This window comes from Aptenodytes forsteri, unplaced genomic scaffold (assembly GCF_000699145.1).
Source record: "Aptenodytes forsteri isolate BGI_AS27 unplaced genomic scaffold, ASM69914v1 Scaffold273, whole genome shotgun sequence".
NCBI lineage: Eukaryota > Metazoa > Chordata > Aves > Sphenisciformes > Spheniscidae > Aptenodytes > Aptenodytes forsteri.
The window spans coordinates 3,625,655-3,649,153 of NW_008795041.1; the positions used below are offsets into that span (position 1 = coordinate 3,625,655).

General features: G+C 41.7%; 1 protein-coding gene across 1 annotated transcript in view; it reads left to right on the forward strand.

Annotated features, from left to right (window-relative positions):
• PHEX (phosphate regulating endopeptidase homolog, X-linked) overlaps positions 1-23,499 on the forward strand; it is a 112,946-nt gene that overhangs the window by 10,449 nt on the left and 78,998 nt on the right. The window contains exons 4-7 of the mRNA XM_009276909.2: positions 13,820-13,906; positions 14,995-15,221; positions 18,266-18,334; positions 22,798-22,914. Of these exons, the coding sequence (XP_009275184.1) occupies positions 13,820-13,906; positions 14,995-15,221; positions 18,266-18,334; positions 22,798-22,914 (500 nt within the window). The remainder of the gene's footprint in view (positions 1-13,819; positions 13,907-14,994; positions 15,222-18,265; positions 18,335-22,797; positions 22,915-23,499) is intronic.

Genomic DNA, 23,499 nt, shown 5'->3' on the forward strand with positions numbered 1-23,499 from the left:
TTTCTCTAGCTGTCTTAGGATAGATCCAAACTAAAATTATATCATCATTTCCCCTTTCATTTCTTTTCCATCCTTTGTTTGAGGGTCACTTGAATTTCTTTTTCTGCCCTCAGAGGAATCCATAAACCACATGTGTAACTCACTTTGATCTCCTGGCTGTACAAAATGGCTAAAATCCCAGCCTGGTGAAAGCAGTGGTAGGTCTTTCCTTGGATGGCAGCAACAGCAGGATTTCATGCGTTGTGGAGGAATGTATAGAAGACAATTGTAGATAGCCAAAGATATGTCAAAAGCAGAGACTTGTGGTTTTGGTTATGACCCAGGTCCAGGTAATGGACATCTAAAATTTAGGTTAAAATTTCTTGGTTCCTTACAGAACTGTCCTGGGGAGCACAGGGGTACTCTTACTTCCAGTTAACCGTTCCTAGCTGGACCAGACTGTCCTGATTTGAAGCCAGCCTTTCATTTGCAGATACATTGCAGGCGTATTAAGAAGTGCCTCTCGTTGGTTAAGAACAAACACTTTTAGTGACGATGGGCCTCTGAGGAAGCTCTTGGAGTCCTTCAAAATGGAAAAAATGGTTTGACTGTGGCACCTGTTGTATGAACAAACTGCAACTGTTTCAGCCTTATGTCAGGTCAAGATTGCAATGGCTCTGTGAATTAATAAATGTTTTTCATTTACCATAAAATTTCCTGCAGAGCTATTTGTGTTCCTGCTGAATTTTTCCATTTTGATTGGTGACCTTAATTAAGAATTTAGGAGCACTTATGTATTACCATTGAAATGCAAGTGGCTTTTTGCGAATAATTCAGAACTGGAAGTCTGAGGCAAGTAAATCAGTGCCTATTACCTGTAGTGAATGTTGATCGTGAACCAAGCAGTTTCTTTTCCTTTCTCTGAAGTCTGCAGAACAATGATATACAGCTGGGTTTGTTGTTGTTTTTTTTTTTTTTTCAAGTGACCATGCAGGAAGCAATAAATTAAAAAAAAAACCCAAACAAAAAAAACAACAAAAAACTACGCAAACATTCCTAAATCTCAGCACTGCAGAGGAGCTGATTTAAATTACAGGACTCATTTGTGAACATGTCTTCCAGGCCTTTTAAATTTAATTTATGTCTGTGGAAACCAGTTTACAGATTAAGTCTCCATACTGATCCTGGCCCAGTGAGACACCTACTTCAGACTAATTTGCTGTGCTAAGCTTTCTAGTGTGGCTATTTTCTGAATGCCAGTCAATTTAAAGCGAGGAATTTCCAGTGTGGAAAAGAAAAAGAAATGGAGGTCTTTTAGGAGGATATGGTGTATGGATTTTTAAAGAACATCAGACAGACAGCAAACTAACTTGGCAGTGTAGGCAACTTTTCCCAAGATAATCTGCAATGGTTTTCTTTAGAAAATAAATTCTTTAAGTAAAACTAGTAAGATAAAAATATTTCAGTATGGAAATTTATGCTATTTGACCATAGGATAGTCCTTTCAGACAAATCCCAGAAGTTGGTGTTAAGCGGCTGCTGCCGGTATTGAGTGGCACAGAGGACCCTGTGCCACAGGGCTCCTTAGGGCTGGTTTCTCTTCTCCCACCCTTCAACAGGTGCTCAGTTGGGACCACTGGGATGGCTTTGAAATCTGTAATGTAGCTGCTGAGACTCATCCCTAGGTTTCTGTATTAGCTGACCCGTCTTTTGTGATTTCTTCATTCAGAGGTAGCTGGTTGAGAGCTGTACCAAGTAAGAGGGAGAATACCAGCAGTAATTAAGCAAAAAAACCTCAGAGGGTATTTGTTATTGCCTCCAATATCTTCTTGTTGGATAGCTGCTCCTGGATAACAAGATAGCAGCTAAGAGCAACAGTGCTTAACGTTGTTTTGCTTGGTCTTTTCTACTACAAATGGATCTCTTCTCAATGGTAGAGACCATTTTTTTTCAGTGGTCCAGATCTTTCCTATAATGGCTTATTCATCTAAATGTAAGAAAACCCATAAGTGGCACGAGTCAGGTAAATGTCTCTGGGCAACAAGTTAATAGCTTTCTGGCGAAATGAAGTACCTGAGTCAAAGGTGGAGAAGCCAGGACTTTTTCCAGGCTTTGTGGCTGCTCGAAATGAAGTTGTATTTGTAATGGGTGATTTTGGGAAACCATGAGTACAGAAAGGAGATAATTTTGGTTCCTAAATGAGGTTTTAAGACAGCACAGTAACTGAGCCACAGGATTCCCACAGCATCTCCCTGGTTGGGAGACCAGACTGGCATCCTCCTGCGAGCCCTGTGCTGGAACAGGAGTGGAGCTTATGGCACGCTACCGTTCCACGTGCAGCACGATATTCCCCCTGGATTTACAGTGAACCTCTGTTTTGGCTGTTGCCTGCAGAAGGATATGTTCATATCTGCAGACATTGAATTTCAAAATTACTATATGACTTTACTTTCGACTCGTAATTTTGCAGAAAGAGGATTCATACCTTGGAAGGCATAGCAATTCGTGACATCTGATTTCCCATTTTCTGACGAACAAAAAAAATTACACAAGTACATGTTGAAAGTATTAATATAATGAAGTAAAGCTTAATGCTGCCATTTAGTACGGAGCTCCACCTATATTGCAACAATTGGGGATCTTGCAATCTTCTGGTTTAAATGCAGTTTAAACTCGTGCCTAATATTATAATGACAAGTGTTATCCCCTACAGCATAATACTGGGAGGCTAGAGGGGCAGGGTAGGGGAGCAGGGGATATTGCTCAAAAGGTTAAGATTTATTATTGAAATCAGATTTATGAACAGAGGCTTTCACATCCCTATAAGACCATTTTTGGTTTTGTTACAGTTTGTGTACAGTTATGTTAGCTGACTTTTGGAGGAACTCACATGATGTGCTTATCTTTTCATATACAAATTCAGAGAATTTACAAAATGCTGAAACTGGAAACAAACAGCATTGTCATTTAGGAAATGTGCTGTATATTAGGGCACTGAGCAGCATTAGGAAACATTTATGTAAGCACAGCTGTCTGAATGCCATTTTCATGAGAACTTCCATGTTGCCAAAATGGATATTCAAGAAAAGGATTGGGGAATTTCTTCTCAAGGAGTGAGGGGGAAACCTAAAATGTCAGTATATTAGTTGGGTTTATTTGTGTAAATACAGCATCCTTTCATGAAATTGGTGTTTGGGAACATTTGTTTGATTTACTTGATCTATGTTCCTTGGGAATTAGAACCTCTATGAATTGATTAATTACTAAATCTTCATGAATTCCTGTGGACATGCGTATTAATTACATCCTCATTAATGCAAAAATAATTCATAATGATTAAATGTTCTATCAGAATGTCAGAGGAATTAATAATGATGGGCTGTTTATTTTCAAGAGTCACTAGTCTAACCATGGTGAGATGGATGCTGCCATCAAGAAATAGGTTGATGGACATTAGTTGTATCAAATATGAAACATGTTTGCCTGAATTGATTAATGGTGTGTTGATCATCATTAAATGCCTTTTAAAAAAACCCAACAAAACAAACAAACAAACAACTCTCTCCCCTCAAACCCACAAAATAAAACAAGGGGTGGGGTAGATGCAGTTTATCAAAACAAGGCAGGCCTAGATTAAGGTATCAGGTCCACAAAGACAATTATGAAGAATGAGCTCCTGGAGCTGCAGAATACACTGGTAGGTTGGTATTTTTTTTTTAAATAAGAAGTTATTGGTTTGAAAATATGGAAACTATTATATTTAAGGCATATCTGAGGCTGTGTAAGCCAACACAGGGCCTTCCAAAAGGGACCAGTAGCCCTATTCATTGGCATCCTGGATGATTCTGCCTTCCAAAGAGGTGGGAATATACAATATGGCAGGTGGTAGGACAATCTGAGTTTTGTCTAGTACTCTGCATTATTTCATATTCCTGTGTGAACAAGGAGTTTCTCTTTATGAATGTTGCTTGGAGTGATTATTTCGAGTCCTTATGTACTCCAATAATATGATTCTGGTGACCTGATTATTTACAATGGGGAACCAAGAGAAAAAAAGGTAAGAAAGTAGTAGAAGGCTGATTAAGGAGGGAACACAAAATATGTGAAAGTGGAAATAATATATGCTTTGGTAAAATTTAAAAGCTACATTATAAGCACCAGAGAAGTGTATTGACTTGCTGTTTTATTTTAGACTCAAAGGGAAAAGCTTTATTTAGGCAAGGATAGTTTTAAGCATAAGGAGAAAGATTTTTTTTTTTTGCAAGCCTTTGATGCTAGTTTGTTTCTCCATATACATATATTTAGCAAACAGTAGAGAAATCTGGACCATAATGCATTAGAAATTCAAAATAGGTGTTTATAAAATGCATTTAAATATTTTTTTGTAGTGCATTAGGCTCTGACTTCTTCCCTTCCTGTCCTCTGAAACCACAATGTTTACAGCCACCAAGAAAAGACAGGAAGAAGAGCCTTAATGTCAGTAAGGTGCTGGTATTTTTAAAAATTATTTAACTACAGTGGTGAGAAAATTTTTCATTGCTTGTCTTTTTAGTTGTGAGGGAGTGAAAATTACATCTTTAAACAGTGTATTTTCTTATTTTGGAATCCTGGAAACAAACTTTTATTTAAAACCCAACCATTTGCAGCGCACTTCTTGTAAAGAGTCTGGTGAGGATGAGGACTCCAGACTGCACATTTCGGACTGTGCACCAGACACCTAAACTAGCAAGGAGCACTGCAGAACAATTAGCAGAACCGGTAGTTTACAAAAATAAATAAATTTAGGTTAGTTCGCGTTTTAGGGAAGCCTCAAAAAGCAAATATTGCTATCAATTGTTAATAGAGGAAATGGGTTGTACTGTAAACTAAAGTTGCATAGCAGGAGAAATTATCAGAAGAACTTGTGTTTTAAAGGTATAAAGGAATTTAATCAGGCCTTGAAATTATGTATTTGAAGTTGGGTTACACTGGTGTCAGAGAGCTGTAAGTAGGCTTCTGCACCCTCCACCGAGGTTTGTCTTTGTGGTGTTTTTCAGGCAGGCGAGAACCTGCTCTGCTCTTCTCCTGAGGCTTCCAGATACAAAGCAGCTCTGAAACAGAAGCTGGACAGGTGCATTAGTGTGGGAGTTTGACCTGTGCTAATAAACCTGCTAAAAGGGATAAAGTTGCACTGAAACATTAAACGTTGCGTCCTACAGCAGGTGATGTCCATGTCTCTTTCAGGAGAGTGCTCTGAAAGAACAGATTTAACTTTAAGAATAATCTTGGCTTGACTATACTTGTCTTGTTCCCAAGAAGTATGTACAGCTTTGAAATATGTCAGTTAAGTCTGTCACTTCCTTTTAGAACATATATATATATATATATATATTCTTCATCCTCGCCTCTATACCCCTCTCCAGCTATAGGGGTCAGGTTTCCAAACTGGTGAGAACAAAAATATATATATATCAGATTTTCTTTGAAGATCTCGTAACCTGGACTGTTTGTCTTGCAGGCTATTAAACCCATATTTTCAATTAGCAAGGCAGGGAAGTTACCATTGGTCAAGCGATCACAACAGTCGTGTATAATTTTAGATGCTGTGGCCAGTGTTTTTATTTTGAGGTAGAACATTGTGCCCCTTGTAGGCCTTCATCCATAAAACTAACCACTGCCAGCTCTCCTTTGCTTAACTTTGGGCTCTGAAAAAAAGGATTTGGAAACCAGATACTCTAAATGAATGTCAGCTGACCCCAAACCATTCTGAAATAATCATTATTGGAACATGTAAGCTCGCATTACTGTAATTAAGACTGTACATTTGTCTAGCTGCAATTTCCATAACAGCAGCGCGGTTCTGAAGGTTTTTTTGTGTGCCCTTTGGCAATCCTGGCCAAATCATTGCTCTGTGAACTGTACTGAACTTGGCTTCTTAAATCCAGTGCACCGTAAGTTTGAAGAAAGGGTGGTGCCTTCATGACACAGTTGGAGTCCTTAGATACCCTTAGTGGCATAAGTGCAGTTTGCTACTTGGGTTTTAGGGGTTATGGTTGCTTTCCAGGAACTCTTTTCCCATAGCTCTTTAGTGTGAAGAAAATACGGGATTTAAGGGTTAGACATTCTTAATGAGGACTAGATTAATCATAGTTATCTCATGGCTCAGGGACCTCAGGGAATGACATTCTGCACACAAGTGTTGTGTGCTTGGTTTGATTGCCAAACTCAAACCAAGGTTTGAGTAGATTTTTCTCTACTTTTAAGCTGAAATTCCTCACAGGACATCCTTTAAAACATCCTGCTGCTGGCATCAGAGGATTTTCAAATTTCCAAAAGATAACTTGAGTTTTGCTGCTTCACAGATGTAGCACATAATGGTGCTAACCTGGGAAGGAAACAAAGCTTTTGACTGATAGCTGGAGATGGGTGAACAGCTCTTTTAATTATTCTTCTGATCAGTTTAGAAACCTGACCCCTATGGCTGTAGAGCAGCATAGAGGGGAGGGTGAAGAACAGAGTCTTTATTGCTCAAGAATTGAAAGAGAAATCCACCTTCTCTGTCATCAGGTATTTGCAAAACCCCTCCCTTTCCACAAGCAGAGTTCCTGCATTTTGGTCTAAGAAACTGAAGCTCATAAACATGCAATATGGAGCCAAATATCTGGTTGCTAGCTACTGCTACCCAAACCAAAGGGAGAGCATACTGTTGCGTGAGGCTTTGATAAGGCCTTACTGTGGACATAGCTGACGAGAGAGCATCCTCTGCCTTTGGCCCAGTGAATGAGCAGGCATGGGTTTCTGCTTTCTGGATCTGCTCCTGAAAACAATGCATTACAAATTGCTTTCAGTTGTAGTACTGAGCATCATCTGGGCAACGCTGAGCAACTCCCACTGTCACTGGCATTAAAGGGACTGAGGGGCATTGACCATCTCCAAAGGATCAAGCTCTTTGAGTGTTTGGATCAAGTTCAGCAAGCTTTATGCTCATAAAAGAGCACGGTTCCAATCAGAAGGATTCTGACATGAGTTAGATAAGGAGGAATTAATCCTCTGTGGCTCACTTTCTTTATCTGCAACAATGGATAATGGCTGCATCTCCTTGGTCCCACGTGTCTAAGGAACATGTACATTTGGGAACCTTATCCTAAATGTATAGAGTGCAATGCCAGGAGTAACCATTAGATTATCTCCTATGACCTTTCTTGTATCACAGATAATTACATTACCCATGTAATGCAGCTCAATAGCTTGCACTGGGATAAAACATAATTCACATTGGGCTAAAGCTTATCTTCCAAAAAAGCATCAAGTCTTGAAGACGTTAAGGGGCAGAGAAGCCACTATCTCCTCTGGTTGCTTGGCTCCAGTGGTTAATCACTGTCACTGCTGAATTTGTCTTCATCTTCCAACTGATGGCTTTCTTTGTGCCTTTTTTCAATAGACTAAAGATCTCTTTAGCACCAAGCATTTTCTAATGGTGAAGTACTTTCATACTGTAATCCCATCACCCTTCTGCCATCTTTTGTGAGACAAATCATGCTCCCTCACTGCATGGCTTTTTTCCCCTACTCCTATTTCTCAAGCCACTCCACCCAAAGAAAAACCCAAATGGTTGTGATGGTTTTCTGTACCCGGTCCAGCTGTCCAACACTGTTTTTAAAATATGGACAGCCGAAGGGTGGGTAGTGTTCCAGTCTGTCTCACCAGCCTGTCTACAACAATAAGATCATCTGCCCACTTTGATACTTGTCTGTTTTTGCAGTCCAAGACTGCTGTTTGCTCCAGTGTTGCCCTGGGAGTTCATGCTGAATTACTTGTCTGCTTCTAGCTTTTCACTCCTCCAGGGTTACAACTTTTCAGGAAATGGATGTCCTCCTGGGGTTCTTGTATAGCTTTTTTTTGTTTAAAGTCCAAGCATATTCCCGCTGGGATATTTGCACATGCAATTGTTTTTCTTGAAGATATAAAGTATTATAATATATTTCAAATCATCATCAGATATCACTGTGCAAACACTTCAGTTTGCATTTTCCACATACAGCAAATGTTTGTAAAAGGATAAGGACAAAAATGAATAGAAAAAAAATGCTATTATCTTTACTAGCACAATGTATTCTCCATATCTAGGGTTGGAAAGTGCAGAGAAAACTTACATTTTTCTCTCTAGAACAAGAAATATGCTTAGCGAATCACATAGTATCTCTCAGGAATGCAATTCAACTGTATATGTAGAAAACTGTCTGAGAGCATATGGAATATATACAATCTGCAGATCAGGACACTGATAAATTGACTCAATATTCCTAACGTGAATAAATGGTATGCATCTTTCTCTTCCCTGCAAATCTGGCTGTACAATCCCTTTTTCATGCACTCCAATTCAGAAGAGGGAAAGGTACAGGATTTCTCAGTGACATAAATAAAATACGGTGGTTGAAAACCACAGTGAAGCTGTGTAAGACAGTAGGCTGGAAAATCAACAAGGGCTAGAAATGGAAAGTAAGATTAAAGGTAACACTTAGCCACAAGACTATCCTTAGCAGCTTTAGAATAGTATGCAGTTAAATAAACACACACACACTAGCAAAGCTTACTTTGTAAAGTGCCTTGCTCTCACTTTTAACAGCAGATGATTGCTATTTACTGTAGGGAAATGAACCATGGGAAGCTGGCCTTTTTTAGCCCTCTTGCCCTGGAAAAGCACTGTCTGAAGGCAATTCAATATAAAGCCCCTTCCTTCCCTTCCCAACCCCAGTTCCCGCGCCCCCCAGCTGTGGCTTCTTTCCTGTCTATCTGAGCATCTACAATTCAGACAACTGAGGATCATTCCAAGCTATGATGCATTTTTTGTTGGCAATGCCTGAGTCTGTGTTTTGTACAAGAGCCAGGGAGAGCGGTGATGCAAACCTGCCTGACCTGGACTGCCAGAAGTACAAGAACTTTGATTTGTAATGGGAACCTCCCCGCCCTCAGCCCCTTGGTAGAAGAAAATGAATGATGAAGCAATTTGCAACCTCAAAGTTTAGGATATCATGAACACCTTTAGCCAGTTTCTGACTGTGCAAGTGGTAGTAGCTTGATGAGATGAGTTATGTTATTTCAGCGCTGCGGAGCAGAATTACCAATAGGTTTTGACGCTTGCCATAACTATGTTTTATGTGAAGGGAGACATAAATCTTGCATCTGGGCATCCTGTGCATACGGAAACATGGACAATGAGGTGCTGAGATCAGTAGTGCAGGCCAAAATCCCTTTTATTCTGAAGAGAATAACTGTGGAATTAATTTGAAAGTTGAAGGAAGCAAAGACGTGACTGAAGAAGAGCTGCTTTGCTAGAACAGCCATTCAAACATGTACTTTATATTTGGCTGGGGAAACATGATCGCAGACTGTATGTTCAAGGTGGCTTAAGCTATGCTGGTTCACTTTGCTTGTCCTAGTGATTTTTGGCTATGATATTCTGCTTTGCATTTGCGGCAGGCTAGTGATGTAAGTCAGTAGCCAGCAATAAGCTGTAAAATTGTGGTTGCTCTTAATAACGATCCTGTGCTCTTTCAGAGGGTTGTAAATCAACTTAGATTGTGGTCTTTTTTTAATCTTTTCAGCTAGATGGCTATTCCATCTCTAGCACTGTAACATTTAACTGAGAGCTAACAAATCAACTATCATGTCAAGAGTTTTTTGTTAGTATCGTTGGAGTGCTGTGTGTTTCCTAGTCTGGTCAAAGCGATTTGTTCCTAAAAATTCTTATTTAAAGATGAAGCTAAAAGATGCTGATCGAAGCTGGATAAAATTTCTTTCACAATCAGTGAATCTGGTGAAGGATATATTTTTTTTTTTGCTCTGTTGAGACTGTTTATAAAGTCAAGTTTAATTCAGTTAATCTTTGGAGTCCTAAAATGGAAGATTACTTAAGGGAGTTGGAGCTTTTCATTTTGAAACAAGAAAACTGAGTTAAAAAAAAAAGAAAGCTGCAAGAAGAACAAACTCAACGTCCTTCTTAGTGCTGAGAGCGCTGCTTTAGTCAAAATGCTGGTAACCCTGATCTCCCTAACATGGCCACGGTTTTTAATTCCAGCTGCTGGACTTTAGAAAAACCTATTAGACTGAACTTCTCAGTGGATTTGCACAAATACACACAATCCCCTAACGAGGGGTGAGTGCAGGCATTTGGAAAGGCAGGGGAGGGAACTGAACAGCAGGTCTGCAGCTATCTCATCAGGCTGAACATTAACTGATCTGGGGTGGTCTTTCTCTTCCTATCCCTTGGAAGACCTCATAAGTGTTTTGTTTTTTTTTTTTTTTTCATTCTGGTGTCCAAACAGAAAATATCTGAAGCCATTAATTTTTTTCAAGGTGGAAAGACAGTCCTCCCAGCCAGCTATAGTTAAGAGTTGAATTTTGGCAGAGAGGCTGGATTTGCTCTCTGTGGGTCACAGGCTGGCATTTTCCTCAGTGTAGACGAGAGCCTGAAATGCCACATTGCACGTCAAGAGATGGAGCACTGTTCAGAGAGCGCCTCTCTTTGCTGGTGCGAGCACAGGAGAGCCCTGAGGCAGGTCTGTTCAACTTGCGGACGTCCTCGGAGAGCAGAGACTCTGACCTGCAGCCCTTCAAAACGCTGCACTGCAGAGCTCGGCGTGCGCTGACCCACACAACTAGATATGCTCAGTACAGGAGGGGGGCTGTCGCAGCCTGCTACTATGGCCAGGCTACTCACAGTACCTGACGTTGCTAATTTAAAGATAGCTTGATGTGTCTCCATTGATTTCAATCACGGTAATGACTTTCTTTCCATGGATACAGCAACCTGTAGATAGACTAACTGATTACCCATATTTTTGATCAGTACCCATTGTTTCTTGCCTTTTCTTGGTCGTCTTCTTTAAGAAGAATTTAAATATTCAAGGACACATAAAATCCACATATATTTGTGAGCTAAATAAGAATAGAATTTCTAAACCTTGTATTTGGATTTTATATTAGCTAATGCAGAAATCGGGTGGATCTGACCAGTGCTCCAGGTTTGAGCTTCTAAATCTTTCTGGAAGCTTGACGTTAAAGCTGAGGAACCTCTATAGCCTGAAGAGCACTCACTCATGGATCACATTCCCTATTTCAGTGTTCGCAGGATTCAACCACCTTATTAAGGCTTTCATGTTTGATTACTGGATTTTCTGTCATCAGAGCCAAGAATTTTCTTCATAAGTTAATTCTGAGCAAATCGGAAGCATCTACTCCACCTCATTCTTTGCAATAGTGCAGGGAGTCTTACAGCTTCGTTCTGTCCCATAGTGAGAGGGTTTGATGGGAAAACACCAGGTCTGATTTTAGCAGGATTTTATGCAGTTGTATTCCTAGAGCTGATTTTATTTTATTGGATCTCATTCTCTGTATCTCTCCTGAGCTTTAGCTGGGCTTTAGCCATTGAATTGTATTAGCTTCAAAAATTCATAGCTGTGCAGCTCATTGGCAAGGAACAGAAGTTATTGCAATGGCTTTAACAGGAGTGTATTTTTTAATCCTTAGTTTTATGTAGATTTCATTTATAGTTTCTTTTAAAATGCCATTCTTAAAACATGAACAGATCTGATTATTCTGCTAAGAACTGTGCACACTGGAGATGTGTCAATGATTGGTATTATATTGTATTTAACAAGCTGAGAAATATTAACAATTTGAGGATTTGAAACCAAAACCATTGGGAATCCTGTCCAGCAGTATTTTTAGGGAAAAGCTTATCCATAACTAAAAGGGAGTGATCTCTTTACATTTCTCAAAGATCCAAGCAAATGAAGTTTGGTTTCGGTTTTTTGGGTTTTTTTTTAGGAGAAAAGTGATTGGAGGGAGAGAACAAGTAGCATTTGTTCATCACTATGGTATTCTTTGGCTAATAAACACTTTGATGTCAGCAGTATGGTCCCCTGAGTGCTCACGTGAGCACAGGTGGGGAATGTTTGAGAGGTGCAGCATGGCAGGTTCTTCAAGGTGCTAGGGAAATCCTGGGAAATAAGTGTCTTTAAATCCTACCTCCAGCAGTGAGCTCCTAATACTGGGTGGAGCCGTGCAAACCCAGACCGTTCTCAGCTACAGAATCTAGTGGTACCACCCAGCTGGACTTTTGCCTCCCATGAGAGGCGACGTTGGAGAGAGGACTCTGGTGAGCTGCTGAAAAGGGCAGGGGCTGTAGAGCGAGCAGCAGTTTGCAGGAAGGTGCTGCTCTTGGATGGCAGCGCTACCACCTCTTCAGTACTCCGCATCATCCCAGCTAGTACTGGCAGAGAAGAATAATGTTGCATTGACACCTGATTAAGCTCCGTGTGGAAGCGGTTTGGTTTTGCCATGGCTGGTGTTATGAAGTCCCAGTGGCCCTTCGCTGACTTTGGCAGAGCCACTGGGACTCCTAGGTTGCACTTTGTTCCCCCTTTTGTGTGGCACATGCTTCTTAGCTCAGGCACAGCACCATGCAGGGCCAATCTGCACTGTGCCTTCACTCATTTGAAACCCAGAGCACTGCGGAGTATGGTATAGAGAAGGCACTCTTGAATTTTTCAAGGCTTTTTAGCTCTGGCTGAGTATAAGCATGAGGGACTTGGGATGGTTTCAGCAAAGCCACTTTCTCCAGTGGTCCCAACAATAAGGTAATGCTGTGCAGGACCTGTTTGGGTCTTACAAAACCAGGTGAGGTCTGACAGGGTTTGCTAGCTCTGTTTCTGTGCTGTGCCCAAGTACTACCCTGCTTCTTTTGGCCATGGAAGTGCACATGCTGTGTTGCACCTGAGTTGATAGATCTTGCTGAAGCTAAGCTGCCTCTGCATTTAGCCATAATATGTGTATCTGCAGCTGCATCATGGCTGATTTACAACTTGGATAAAATGGCTTGGGGCAGCTGAGAGCAGACTGCTGAGATTCAGATGCACTTTTCATGCTATTTCACTTGCATAACATAACGTGAGGAATGCAAGGAATGCAGAGAGATGACAGCTTAGGAAAGCTATTTTGGCTTTCGGGCACCAAGGAGGTTGACGCCCACAGGGTGAGGGGAGCTATATAGTGCAGCTTTTCAAATAGTGGTTGGACACTTGGCCTTCTGTGTCATTTACAAGACTGAGGTTGTGTGTGTTTGACAGACAACGGGGCAGTTCCCCACTGCTTTCTTTCAGCAGCAGCAGAGCTGGCAAAAGTGAACACCAGTGGTCTTGATCCTTGGATCCTGTCACCTTCTTCGTTAGACCCCAATTTCACAACGTACCAGCACCAGAGGCTGAACCACTTGAAAGAATTCCTGACTCCCTGTCCCCTCAGTTTGCTGAGGGTGGCTGTTTGTGAGGACGAGTAATAAACAGTATCTGTCAACTGGCTTTAAAACAGTCCTCTTAAAAATAAATAAATAAAAATTCCTTCTCTGTTGGGGATCGAAAAAAGTGCAATTATGTCTGTGTTACTGCTTAAGAAAATACATGCGGAACCTCATCCTCAGTTAAACAAATGCTATGATTAAAGTAAATGCTGAGACAGGCAAACAGACAGTTCCTACATTTTCCCATGTATTGAAAAAAAAAAAAAAGTAATTGTCCCCTCAGTTTGCTGAGGGTGGCTGTTTGTGAGGACGAGTAATAAACAGTATCTGTCAACTGGCTTTAAAACAGTCCTCTTAAAAATAAATAAATAAAAATTCCTTCTCTGTTGGGGATCGAAAAAAGTGCAATTATGTCTGTGTTACTGCTTAAGAAAATACATGCGGAACCTCATCCTCAGTTAAACAAATGCTATGATTAAAGTAAATGCTGAGACAGGCAAACAGACAGTTCCTACATTTTCCCATGTATTGAAAAAAAAAAAAAGTAATTTCTTTTTTCAGCATTGCTTGAGAAACCCATCAGCAAAAGACGAGACAGCGAAGCTGTACAGAAGGCCAAGACCCTTTACGCATCCTGCATGAATGAGAGTAAGTGGCCTGATTTGAGGGGGACACATGTGTTACTTGTGTTTATAAAGGCAGGCTTTTTTGCTCTCCGCTGATCTCTTGAAGCTTTGTGAAGACACACAGGTTTCACTGATTTGGATTTAACTGAATGCAGAGGGGCTTCTACATATTTCTGAAGTTGGCTGTCAAGACTGAGGTACGCCAAGGCATAAGAAGTCAGTTTTACAGAGACCTCTGCTTGTCAGGGAACTGTGAAGAGATATTTATCTGTGCAAAAGGATGCCAAAACCGTGCCCTGGGGGTGTGGGGGTAGTGCCTGGTAAATCAGAGGAGCCCTCTGATGAAATTCTCATACTGACACTTTCAAGAGCCTGTTGCTCAGCACCTTCTACCTTTCTCTAAATACATTTAATCAAAAACACTTCCACAGGGCTGGGCATAGACAGCCATGGATTCTTTAGCTTCGAGTTATCTGGATGTCAAGCAAGTTTGGACAGGGAACCCTATAGCCACATTTGCAGAGTGCTTTTCCTGAGCTTGTAAATGTTGCTGTAAGGTGATGTACGCTAGGTTGGGACACATCACTGCCTTTATGTAGCTGCATGGGTGAAAGATGAGTTGGGAGGGAGTGGACTTTGTCCTTCAAAGTGCCCTTTGTCCTTCTGACTCTTTCAGACTTTGTTTCCTAAGCAGTTTTCTTCCAGCACAGCATGAGACTGACTGTCAGCAACTGAGACAGCCTGCCCCGCAGCCTTGGTGGCGAGATGCTGATCCCTCTAGCTTTGATTATGTACAATAACCCCCTCTTAGAATCAGTGAAGTGTTTATGCTAGTTCCTAAGCGAGGAATGTTTTTTTTAATTGACTTAATTCCAGGCCTTTGCCTTTTTTGAAAGGAACTGATTTGCCTCTCTTATTCTTGATTCAGATAAACTGGGTTGGACTCCCGTGCTTCTATGCTCACAGGCAGAGCAGAGGCTTTGGGTTTCAGCTATTGTTTTTTGTCTTGCCTAGAAATCGATCAATGCTGATAAATCTTTGTGTCTCATGTGGCTGCTGCTGGATTTGGATTGTCTGGAATGTAATTGTTGTCACACTTTGACATTTCAGATAAAATTGAAAAAGCCGACGTGAAACCCCTGTTAAGTATACTGAGGCATTCACCTTTCCGCTGGCCTGTGCTGGAATCCAACATTGGACCTGAAGGGCTGTGGTCAGAAAGGAGGTTTAGCTTAGTCCAAGCCTTGGCAACTCTTCGTGGTCAATACAGCAACTCTGTCTTCATCCGTTTATATGTGGCTGCTGATGACAAAATCTCCAATCGGTACATCCTGAAGGTACAATATAGTATATCTAATAGGTTACTTTAAGTGGTATTTCGTGGTCTCATTTTTAAAAAATAAATGCTTACATGCCAAATGTTTACACTTGATTATTGTTGCTATTATCTACTGACTTACAGAGGTACATAGGTGCCAATTTATGGGAATGTAGAAGCCACTAGGAAACACATGCTATTGAAAAATATTTATGTACAGGATATTTTCTCCTTTCAAATGGCAAAAAAAGGTAAAATATGTTCCCAGTGGACCAATGTCCAGGGTCTATATGTGTGAAAATGAGAGAGGTGGATATCCAGTCCTGGGGGTGTTCTGGGTGCTGCTTATGACTCATCAGTTGCATGAAGAATGTTTTTTGTCTGTGAAGATAAAGAATGGTGCATCAGTAGCAGATATTTTGAACTTGAGCTATTTTTCTTGCAATGGAAACACATTATCTTGTGCTTATACAGCACCTTACAACACAGATGTATCCCAAACACTTCTAAGCCTGAAATACAGAATTAACCTTTTTACTGAAATGCTATTGCTTTTGGACCAAAGCATTACCAGTTTGTTACGAGTGCATGGCATGACACAACAGTTTAGATTAGTGAGAAAAAGACCCAAGAAATGTTGCCTCACTGTAGTCTGACAAAACTCCAGAGAGAATTGTAACTATTACTGTGAGATGTCACCATGGCAAGACTGAGTGCCTGGGCCAAATGCATTGCTGTTGTTTAAGAAGTAGAGATGAGTAGCCAGAGTAGACCAGCCCTCCACTGCTACTAGAAGATAGTTTACGAAGGCAAGAGAGAAGAGACAAAGAAGAAAGTTATGATGCCATTCATCACGGCAAAATAAGATCTATGATCTTTACGTTGCTAGCATCTTGGCTAGCTGTAGGAATATAGCCTACAAATACATTGTATTTGGGGATCAAACAACAGTTAACTGTGGTGGTACTGGAGTGGATGTCAATTCTGAGTCAGTTCTTGTGACTGAGGCATTTAGCTGGTATAAAATTGAAGGGTAACTTTCCCCATCTCTATGACATTTTCCTGAATAATCAAGTCAACAGCAGATCAACAGTTTGCTGTATTAAAGATGTCATTCTGCTAAGATGCTGTTCAGATCCTGTCAGGATTGCTTCAGCTGGAGATTTGTCTAAAAGAACTGAAACAGTACACTCAGGAGAGATATTTATGTATCTCCTGTCATTATATTTCAGTCCAAGTCACCTGTCAGCAAAGGGCTGGGCAGTTATATCCTCACTGCTGGTCTCTTGGAAATGAATTATACCGAGCAGTATCTTCACTCAGTATGCTTATTGGCACCTAAGAATTAGGTATCTAAATAACTGAAGCACTACGTGCGATGAATAACATATTGTTCTGTAGGGTATTCTGTTCTTGTTAATTTGATTAAGAACTTGATCTGCAGAATGCATCAACCAGTATTCTACTTTGTCCATGTTTTAACAAATTCTCAGGGTGCAGATGTACCACGGAGTATTTCAATCTGCTTGTGAAAACGGCTCTATTGCAAAATTCTTTTTGTTCAGCATTGCAAAATCATGAATGGATCGGAAAAAAGTAGAAACTCCAAATAAAACTTTTTTTATTTGTGTATATTTGTGTATTCTTTTTGCTTCAATATGCTGAAAAAAAGTGGTGATACTGGTTTTCAAAGAATCCGAGTTGCACTGAGCATCATAGCTACTCTCCTTTTAGTGGATGATTTGTTTCATTTTTTTATGGTATATTTTAAAAGTTGAGAACATCAGCCAGTAGAGGAAAAGATGACATTTATTAATCCATTTTAGATTCTAAGTTGTATTTATTTATGTCATTTTTATAAATGTAGAAAATGTGAAATATAAATGGTGTAGGATTTAGGTTAAAAAAGACTTATGTGAAATTGTATGAATAAATTCAATCTCTCTTCACTAGACTTATCTTCTAAAATTATTATTTTGATGCTGTATTTGTTTTTAAAACATCAAAACTGTTGTTTCTGCTCCAATCAGTATTTTATTCAGAGTTTGGAAGCTGATTGAGTTATGTTTTCAGCTTTCGCTTCCGTAACCTAACCTAACTTGATCGCGTTGAAGTGTTTTGGGAAATCTCAGCTTCCAGTAGTAATTTTAAGATATATGCTGCGCTGTGAGTTTTGCCTGGTTAGGAGCTTTGAAACAGTATGCAAATACTCCCATGTAGTCATTCACTCAAAAGACTAAGTGCAGATCTCAATGAACTTTCAGGACTGGTTTAGAAATTACCTTGAGGACCTTATTCCCCATATTAGGGGGACTGTAGACCAACAAATTTGATCCATGTTTAGATCAAAAAGATAAGTGAAAGTCAAGGATTCACCTGGACCTATCAGACATCTTTAGCTAATGTAGCGGAGGCATAACAATTTCCCGTGCATGCACACAATCATTTCTGTGGCTGGTATCTAGCTGTTTCAGTGCATCTGTTCAAAAAGCCAAATACAGCACTCAGCGCTGGTCTAGGGTGAAGCTCAAAAGTGTAACCTCAATTTCAAAGGCAGCTAACGATGATTTCCAGATACACAGCAGCTAATATGCTCCAGCACCTAATGGGCATTTGGTCCATACACTAGACTAGTATTTGTCTCAAGCTGACTCTTGTGACTCTGAAATATGTATAGGATGAATGGTTGTCAGCACCAACTGTTTGATCCTGTAGACCCAGTTCCTATTGCATTACCTACTCACTAATGGAGCCATAAACACCTAAATTATGTAGGTAATTCTTTTGTTGTAGTAGGTGGCTCCGATACTGCAGGGGGCATCTGAGGCTCTCCAGATCACAGTAATGTGTTTTCGGTAATGCCTGTCAGCACAGTATAGCATTTTTCTGTTGTTTTGAAATCCTGTGGAACTCAGGCTGGTGCAGTGTATTATGTATTAGACATTTACACACACCTATCATAATTGTCAGAAAAACATGAACTCTTCCAAGGTTGCTTATAGGGCTACCTTTGAATTGTGATGAATTTACCTATTAAATGCTGCTTCTTGTTATTTTTAACAGCTCGACCAAGCAAGCCTCTCTCTTGCATCTCGAGAGGATTACCTAGAAAACACCACAGAAGCCAAATCTGTAAGTATTATTAACTGGAAATCAGAGTGACTATTTTTCCTCTCAGTTTTTTTTCATTGTTGCTTTTGTTTTGTTGAGCTCCAAACTGAGAAAGGGTTGTGGTTTGTTTGGATTTGGATTTTTCAGGATATCTTCTATCAGAGCACACCACCACTACAAGCACCACTACCACGAAAACTCTTGAAAAGTTTCTCAAATTAAGATTTTTGTAAGATTTGGGGTCACCCCTGCTTTTCTTCCCCCTTGGAAGGGGCCTCTGGAGTTCATCTTGTCCAACCCCTGTGCTCAAGCAGGGTTGACCTCTGGAGTATACTACTAGTGACTGGCCTCCAACTGGACTTTGTGCTGCTGATCACAGCCCCCTGGATCCGGTCACTCCGCTAATTTTCAGTCCACCTCACTGTGCACTTCTCTAACCCATACTTTTTCAACTTGGTGAACAACAGCTGCTCTCCCCTCATCCACCAAGATATTAATGTAATTGTAGAAGGTTATCAGGCTGGTTAAGCATGATTTCCCCTTCATAAATCCATGCTCACTACTCCTGATCACCTTGTCCTTCATGTGTTTGGAAATAGTTTCTGGGACGATTTTCTCCATCACCTTCCCAGGGATTGATATGAGGCTGACCAGCTTGTAGTTCCCTGGATCTTCCTTCTTGCACTCCTTGAAGATAGGGGTGATACTTGGTCTCTTCCAGTCTTTAGAAACCTCTCCCAATAGCTATGACCTTCCAAATATTATCCAGAGTGGACTTGTAATGGTATCAGCCAGCTCCCTCAGCACTCATAAGTGCAACCTATCAGACCCCCTGGATTTACTTATGTCCACTCTGCTCCCTAATCTGGTCCTCTTCCACTGAGGATAGGCCTTCCTTGCTCCAGACTTCCCCTCTGGTCTCAGGGGCCTGGGGTTCCTGAAGGCCAGTCTTATCAGCAAAGACTGGAGCAAAGTTGTCAATGAGTGTCTTGGCCTTTTCAGTATCATTTATCACTTTGCTCCACTTAGCAGCAGATCCATGTTCTCCCTAGCCATTTTTTGCTATTATGTACTTGTAGAGTCTTTTCTTGTTGGTCTTGTCTTTTTGCTGTTGTGTACTTGTAGAGTCTTTTCTTGTTGGTCTTCACATCCCTTGCCAGACTCAACTTCAGGTTGGCCTTGGCTTTCCTAACCGTATACCTGCAAGATTTGGCAGCAACTCTATACTCCTGGGTCACCTGTCTGTGCTTCTACCTCTTATACACTTCCTTCTTATGTTTGAGTTTAGTTAGGAGCTCCTTGTACACCCATGCAGGCCTCCTACCACCTTTGCTTGATTTCCTACTTGTCAGAATGGACCTTTCTTGAGCTTGGAGGAGCTCAGGCAGAGCTTCATGCATTAGCACTGGTCTCTCACATAAAGGACAATTCCCTCTCCTCACCTTCCCAGCCTGTCCTTCCTAAAAATCCTGTACCCACCCATTGCAGCACTCCAGTTGTACAAGTTATCCCACTATGTTTCTGTGATCCCAGTGAGGTCATAGCCCTGTAACTCCACACGGACTTCTAACTCCTCCTGTTTGCTCCCCATGCTGTGTGCATTAGTGTAAAGGTATTTCCAAGGGACAGCCAGTCATGCTTGATTCTTCAGTATGGCCTTGGGAGCTTTCCTTATAAGGCTGTCCTGCGGGCACTTCCTTCTTTACATACCTACCCTCAAAGGGGTTCCATTTCAGCTCTGCTTTGTTGATTGTTATGTCCCCTCTTTTCCCGTCACCCCGGGCCCTTGGCTTGCCTACCCTATCTGCACCTTCCTTAGTTGTTTTTTGAGGAATCACTCTCTCCCTCGTTGTTTCTAGTTTAAAGTTCTCCTTACCATGTTGGCCAGCCTGTTGGCAAAGATACTCTTGCCCTGTTTAGTCAAATGCATCCCGTATCTTCCAAGCAGCTGTGAATTCTCAAAGAAGCTCCCATGATCATAGAAACCAAATCTCTGCTGCTGATGCCAGCTCCTCAACTAGATGTTAACCCGCAACATCTGTCATGTCTTCCTCAGGCCCTTATCCCTCACCAGCAGGATCAAGGGGAACACCACCTGGGCCCATGCCCCTGACCTCTGTCCCCATAGCCCTGTAGTCATGCTTGATACTTCCCAGGTCACCCCTGGCAATAGCATTGGTGCCTACCAGGAAGAGCAGCAGGGAATTGTAGTCAGAGGGCTGGATAAGCCTTGGTAGCCTCTTCACAATATCCTGAATGCAAGACCCCCAGCAAACAGCAAATCTGTCTAGATGACAAATCAGGTTGGCAGATGGGGGCCTCTATCCCTTGCAGTAGTGAGTCTCTTATCACTGTCACTTGCTTCTTCCTTCTAGTGGTTCTGAGGGGCTCAGGCTCAGACCCAGTGCTCCAACTGACAGCGCTCCTGGGTCCTCATCAGCTACAAGAGCAGTGGACTTCCAGCCTGCATTGTGAAGGGAGTTTCCACTTTCCAGCTTCATAGGCACAGGCTCCTCCTGCTCTTCTGCTGCAGCTGAAGGTCCAGGCTTTTGAAGCTGTAGGGTCTCAGGGGAGGTCAGGTTCATCTTTCTCATCTCCTCTGAGGCTGTGTTATCTGCTGTCCTTTCACAGTTCTTTCACTTGGCAGCACAGCTCCTCAGCAACTGCACACCTCCTGCATGCTAGAAGACCACGTGCCCTGGCCTTAATGAAAGGCTTCAGGCACTCCCTGCAGCCTGAGACTTGCAGAGCTGCATCCTTGCTTATGAAGTACCATCTGGGTCCAAGAGTCCAATAACAAAGACACAGTTACACCAGTGGTGCTTAGGGATCATGTCCTGTTGCGTGGGACCACCATATCTAAGGTTGGGTATGCCAGACAAAGTTTGCTGGCCTTTTCTTTTTGAACTGCTGCATCTGCTGACAGCCTCTTGGAGCTGTGCTCTGGGCCTGGCTCTTATATAGGCCTCTCTCTGGCATGGGCTCAAAAGGTGCTCAACCCTCCCTGATCGGGAGTCAGCTAGAGGAAAGGCTGTGGGCACCCTTTGGTCAAGCACAGTTGCCAGAGTTAGCAGCTGCTGGAGCTTCTCCCACCTTAGCTTTTACATGACCTGGTGGCAGCGGGAGCCCTCACGTCCCTCGGGGGGGGATGACCCAGGAGTTCCCGGATTGTGGACAAAGTGCCCAGAAGCTCAAGAACATCTCAATGAAGTAGAGCCCAGAAGCTGCCATGTCCGCAGTCTGCCCCGGTGAGCTGCCTTCTGGGCCTGCCTCTTGGACTCAGTTAGGCCAGAAGGCTGAGCACATTTCAAGAGCCACTGCAGGTTATTATCATCAAGTTAACCTAAATTCATTTAATGAAGGGAACAAGAGTTCCTCAACAGATTTAAAGTATTCATTTCTTCTTCCCCCCCGCTTTATGACTTCTCTGCTACATCTTAGTTTCTTGCTGCTTTTCTATGGACAGCAGTCGTGAACCAATGATGTTTATCAAAGGCTTTAATGTATCAACATTTTGACAGTGGCAGCACCTTTTTCCCCCTCACTCGATGAAGGCCTGTGGGCTGTATCCAGCACATGCAGCCCAAAGCTCAAGGAAAACAACTCCTTGGATTGTCATGTGGGACAAGTCACTGCTACTGATTAAGTTTTTACAGTTTGCTTCCCTTCTGACTTTCCTGAGAGTTTATTAAGTTTTTTAGCCACATCTATCAGATTAGATGATGCCGGGATACAAGGAATTTTATCTACTAAAAGATTGAAGGTGGAAATGTGTTGGGATATGTTTTTGCTGCTGTTGGACTGTGGGCTGGTAGGAATTGATAAGGAGCAATCTGATCCCTCCAAAATATCTGAAAGATTATGCTGAGGGGAAGGTAGCACAGAAATCACTACAGTATCATTACATATAGTGTATTTTGCTAACATTTGTGTATACACACTGAGACTAAAATGTGCTTTGATAGCCTGGGGAGAGCAGAGCAGAGCACTGTAGCAGGTACATGTGTTGCAGTGCTGTGACAGGAATAGAAGAGAGAGCTCAGTGGAGCATCCCTTTATCTCCCTATCTCTTCAGCCACTAAGCTTGCACTTCTATACAAGTACTTCTTCAGTCCTACGCTGATTACTGTATGAGTTGGCGTAAAATATGGTGTACACACATACACATTGTCTAATCCTATTGTAAGAGCTGCAAGCGTTGTCAATCTAACCCAGAAGTGTCATTTGCATTTCCTGAGACTTATGCTCTGTGAACCACAGCAGGTATCTCTGTCTGTCATGCACAGTATGTTTACAGTGTTATTTCTCCTTTTTTCCTTGATGACAGCAGGCATTCAAGGTAAGGAAAGCACAACTTTGGTTGCTAGGGCATGAAAGTACAAAGTATTATACTCTTTGCTATAGCTGGGCATTTCTGGTCTACTGCTACAGCTGTGCTCAAGAGCAAATCCAGTGGTCGTTTCACTCTTTTTGTTTCTTTACAGTACCGAGATGCCTTTTTGCAGTTCATGGTTGATACAGCAGTGCTTCTGGGCGCCAACGCTTCAAGAGCCGAATCTGATATGAAGTCAGTTCTAAGACTGGAAGTTAAAATAGCTGAGGTTGGTAATCTAATGCAGGATAGAAGCTAGTTTTTACAAAAAAAAAAGTGCAATCCTTTTTCAAAATGGAAAGCCATTATATCAACAGCCTTAGCAATAGTGTTTTTTGGAAGTAGAAGGAAAGGAGCAGAACCTGATGAAGAAAGGATGAAGAATATTCCTCCCTTAGTTAATTGTTAAACTGATTATTTTATCCTCAGGGGAAAAAAAACTTAGCCAAATGCTCTTGGTCCTTTAAATTATTAATATGTCAATGAGGCTCACTAGAGATAAGCCTGGGGGCGGCATGCCAATGTTTGAGGGACAGTGTGCTAGCGAGGTCCTTTGGTCTGCTGTCTCAGCGGAGGTAGGGGATGGAGATCCATGCAGCAGCAAAGATGCAAGGGTTATGGATCCCCCCAAAAAGGTGGTGGGATCAATAGCCCAACTGAAGCGCATCTACACCAATGCACTAGAAGCCATTGTGTGGCTGGAAAACTATGATATAGTTGCCATCACGGAAACATGGTGGGATGACTCACACAACTGGAGTGCTGCAATGGATGGCTGTAAACTCTTCAGAAGGGATAGGCAAGAAAGGAGAGG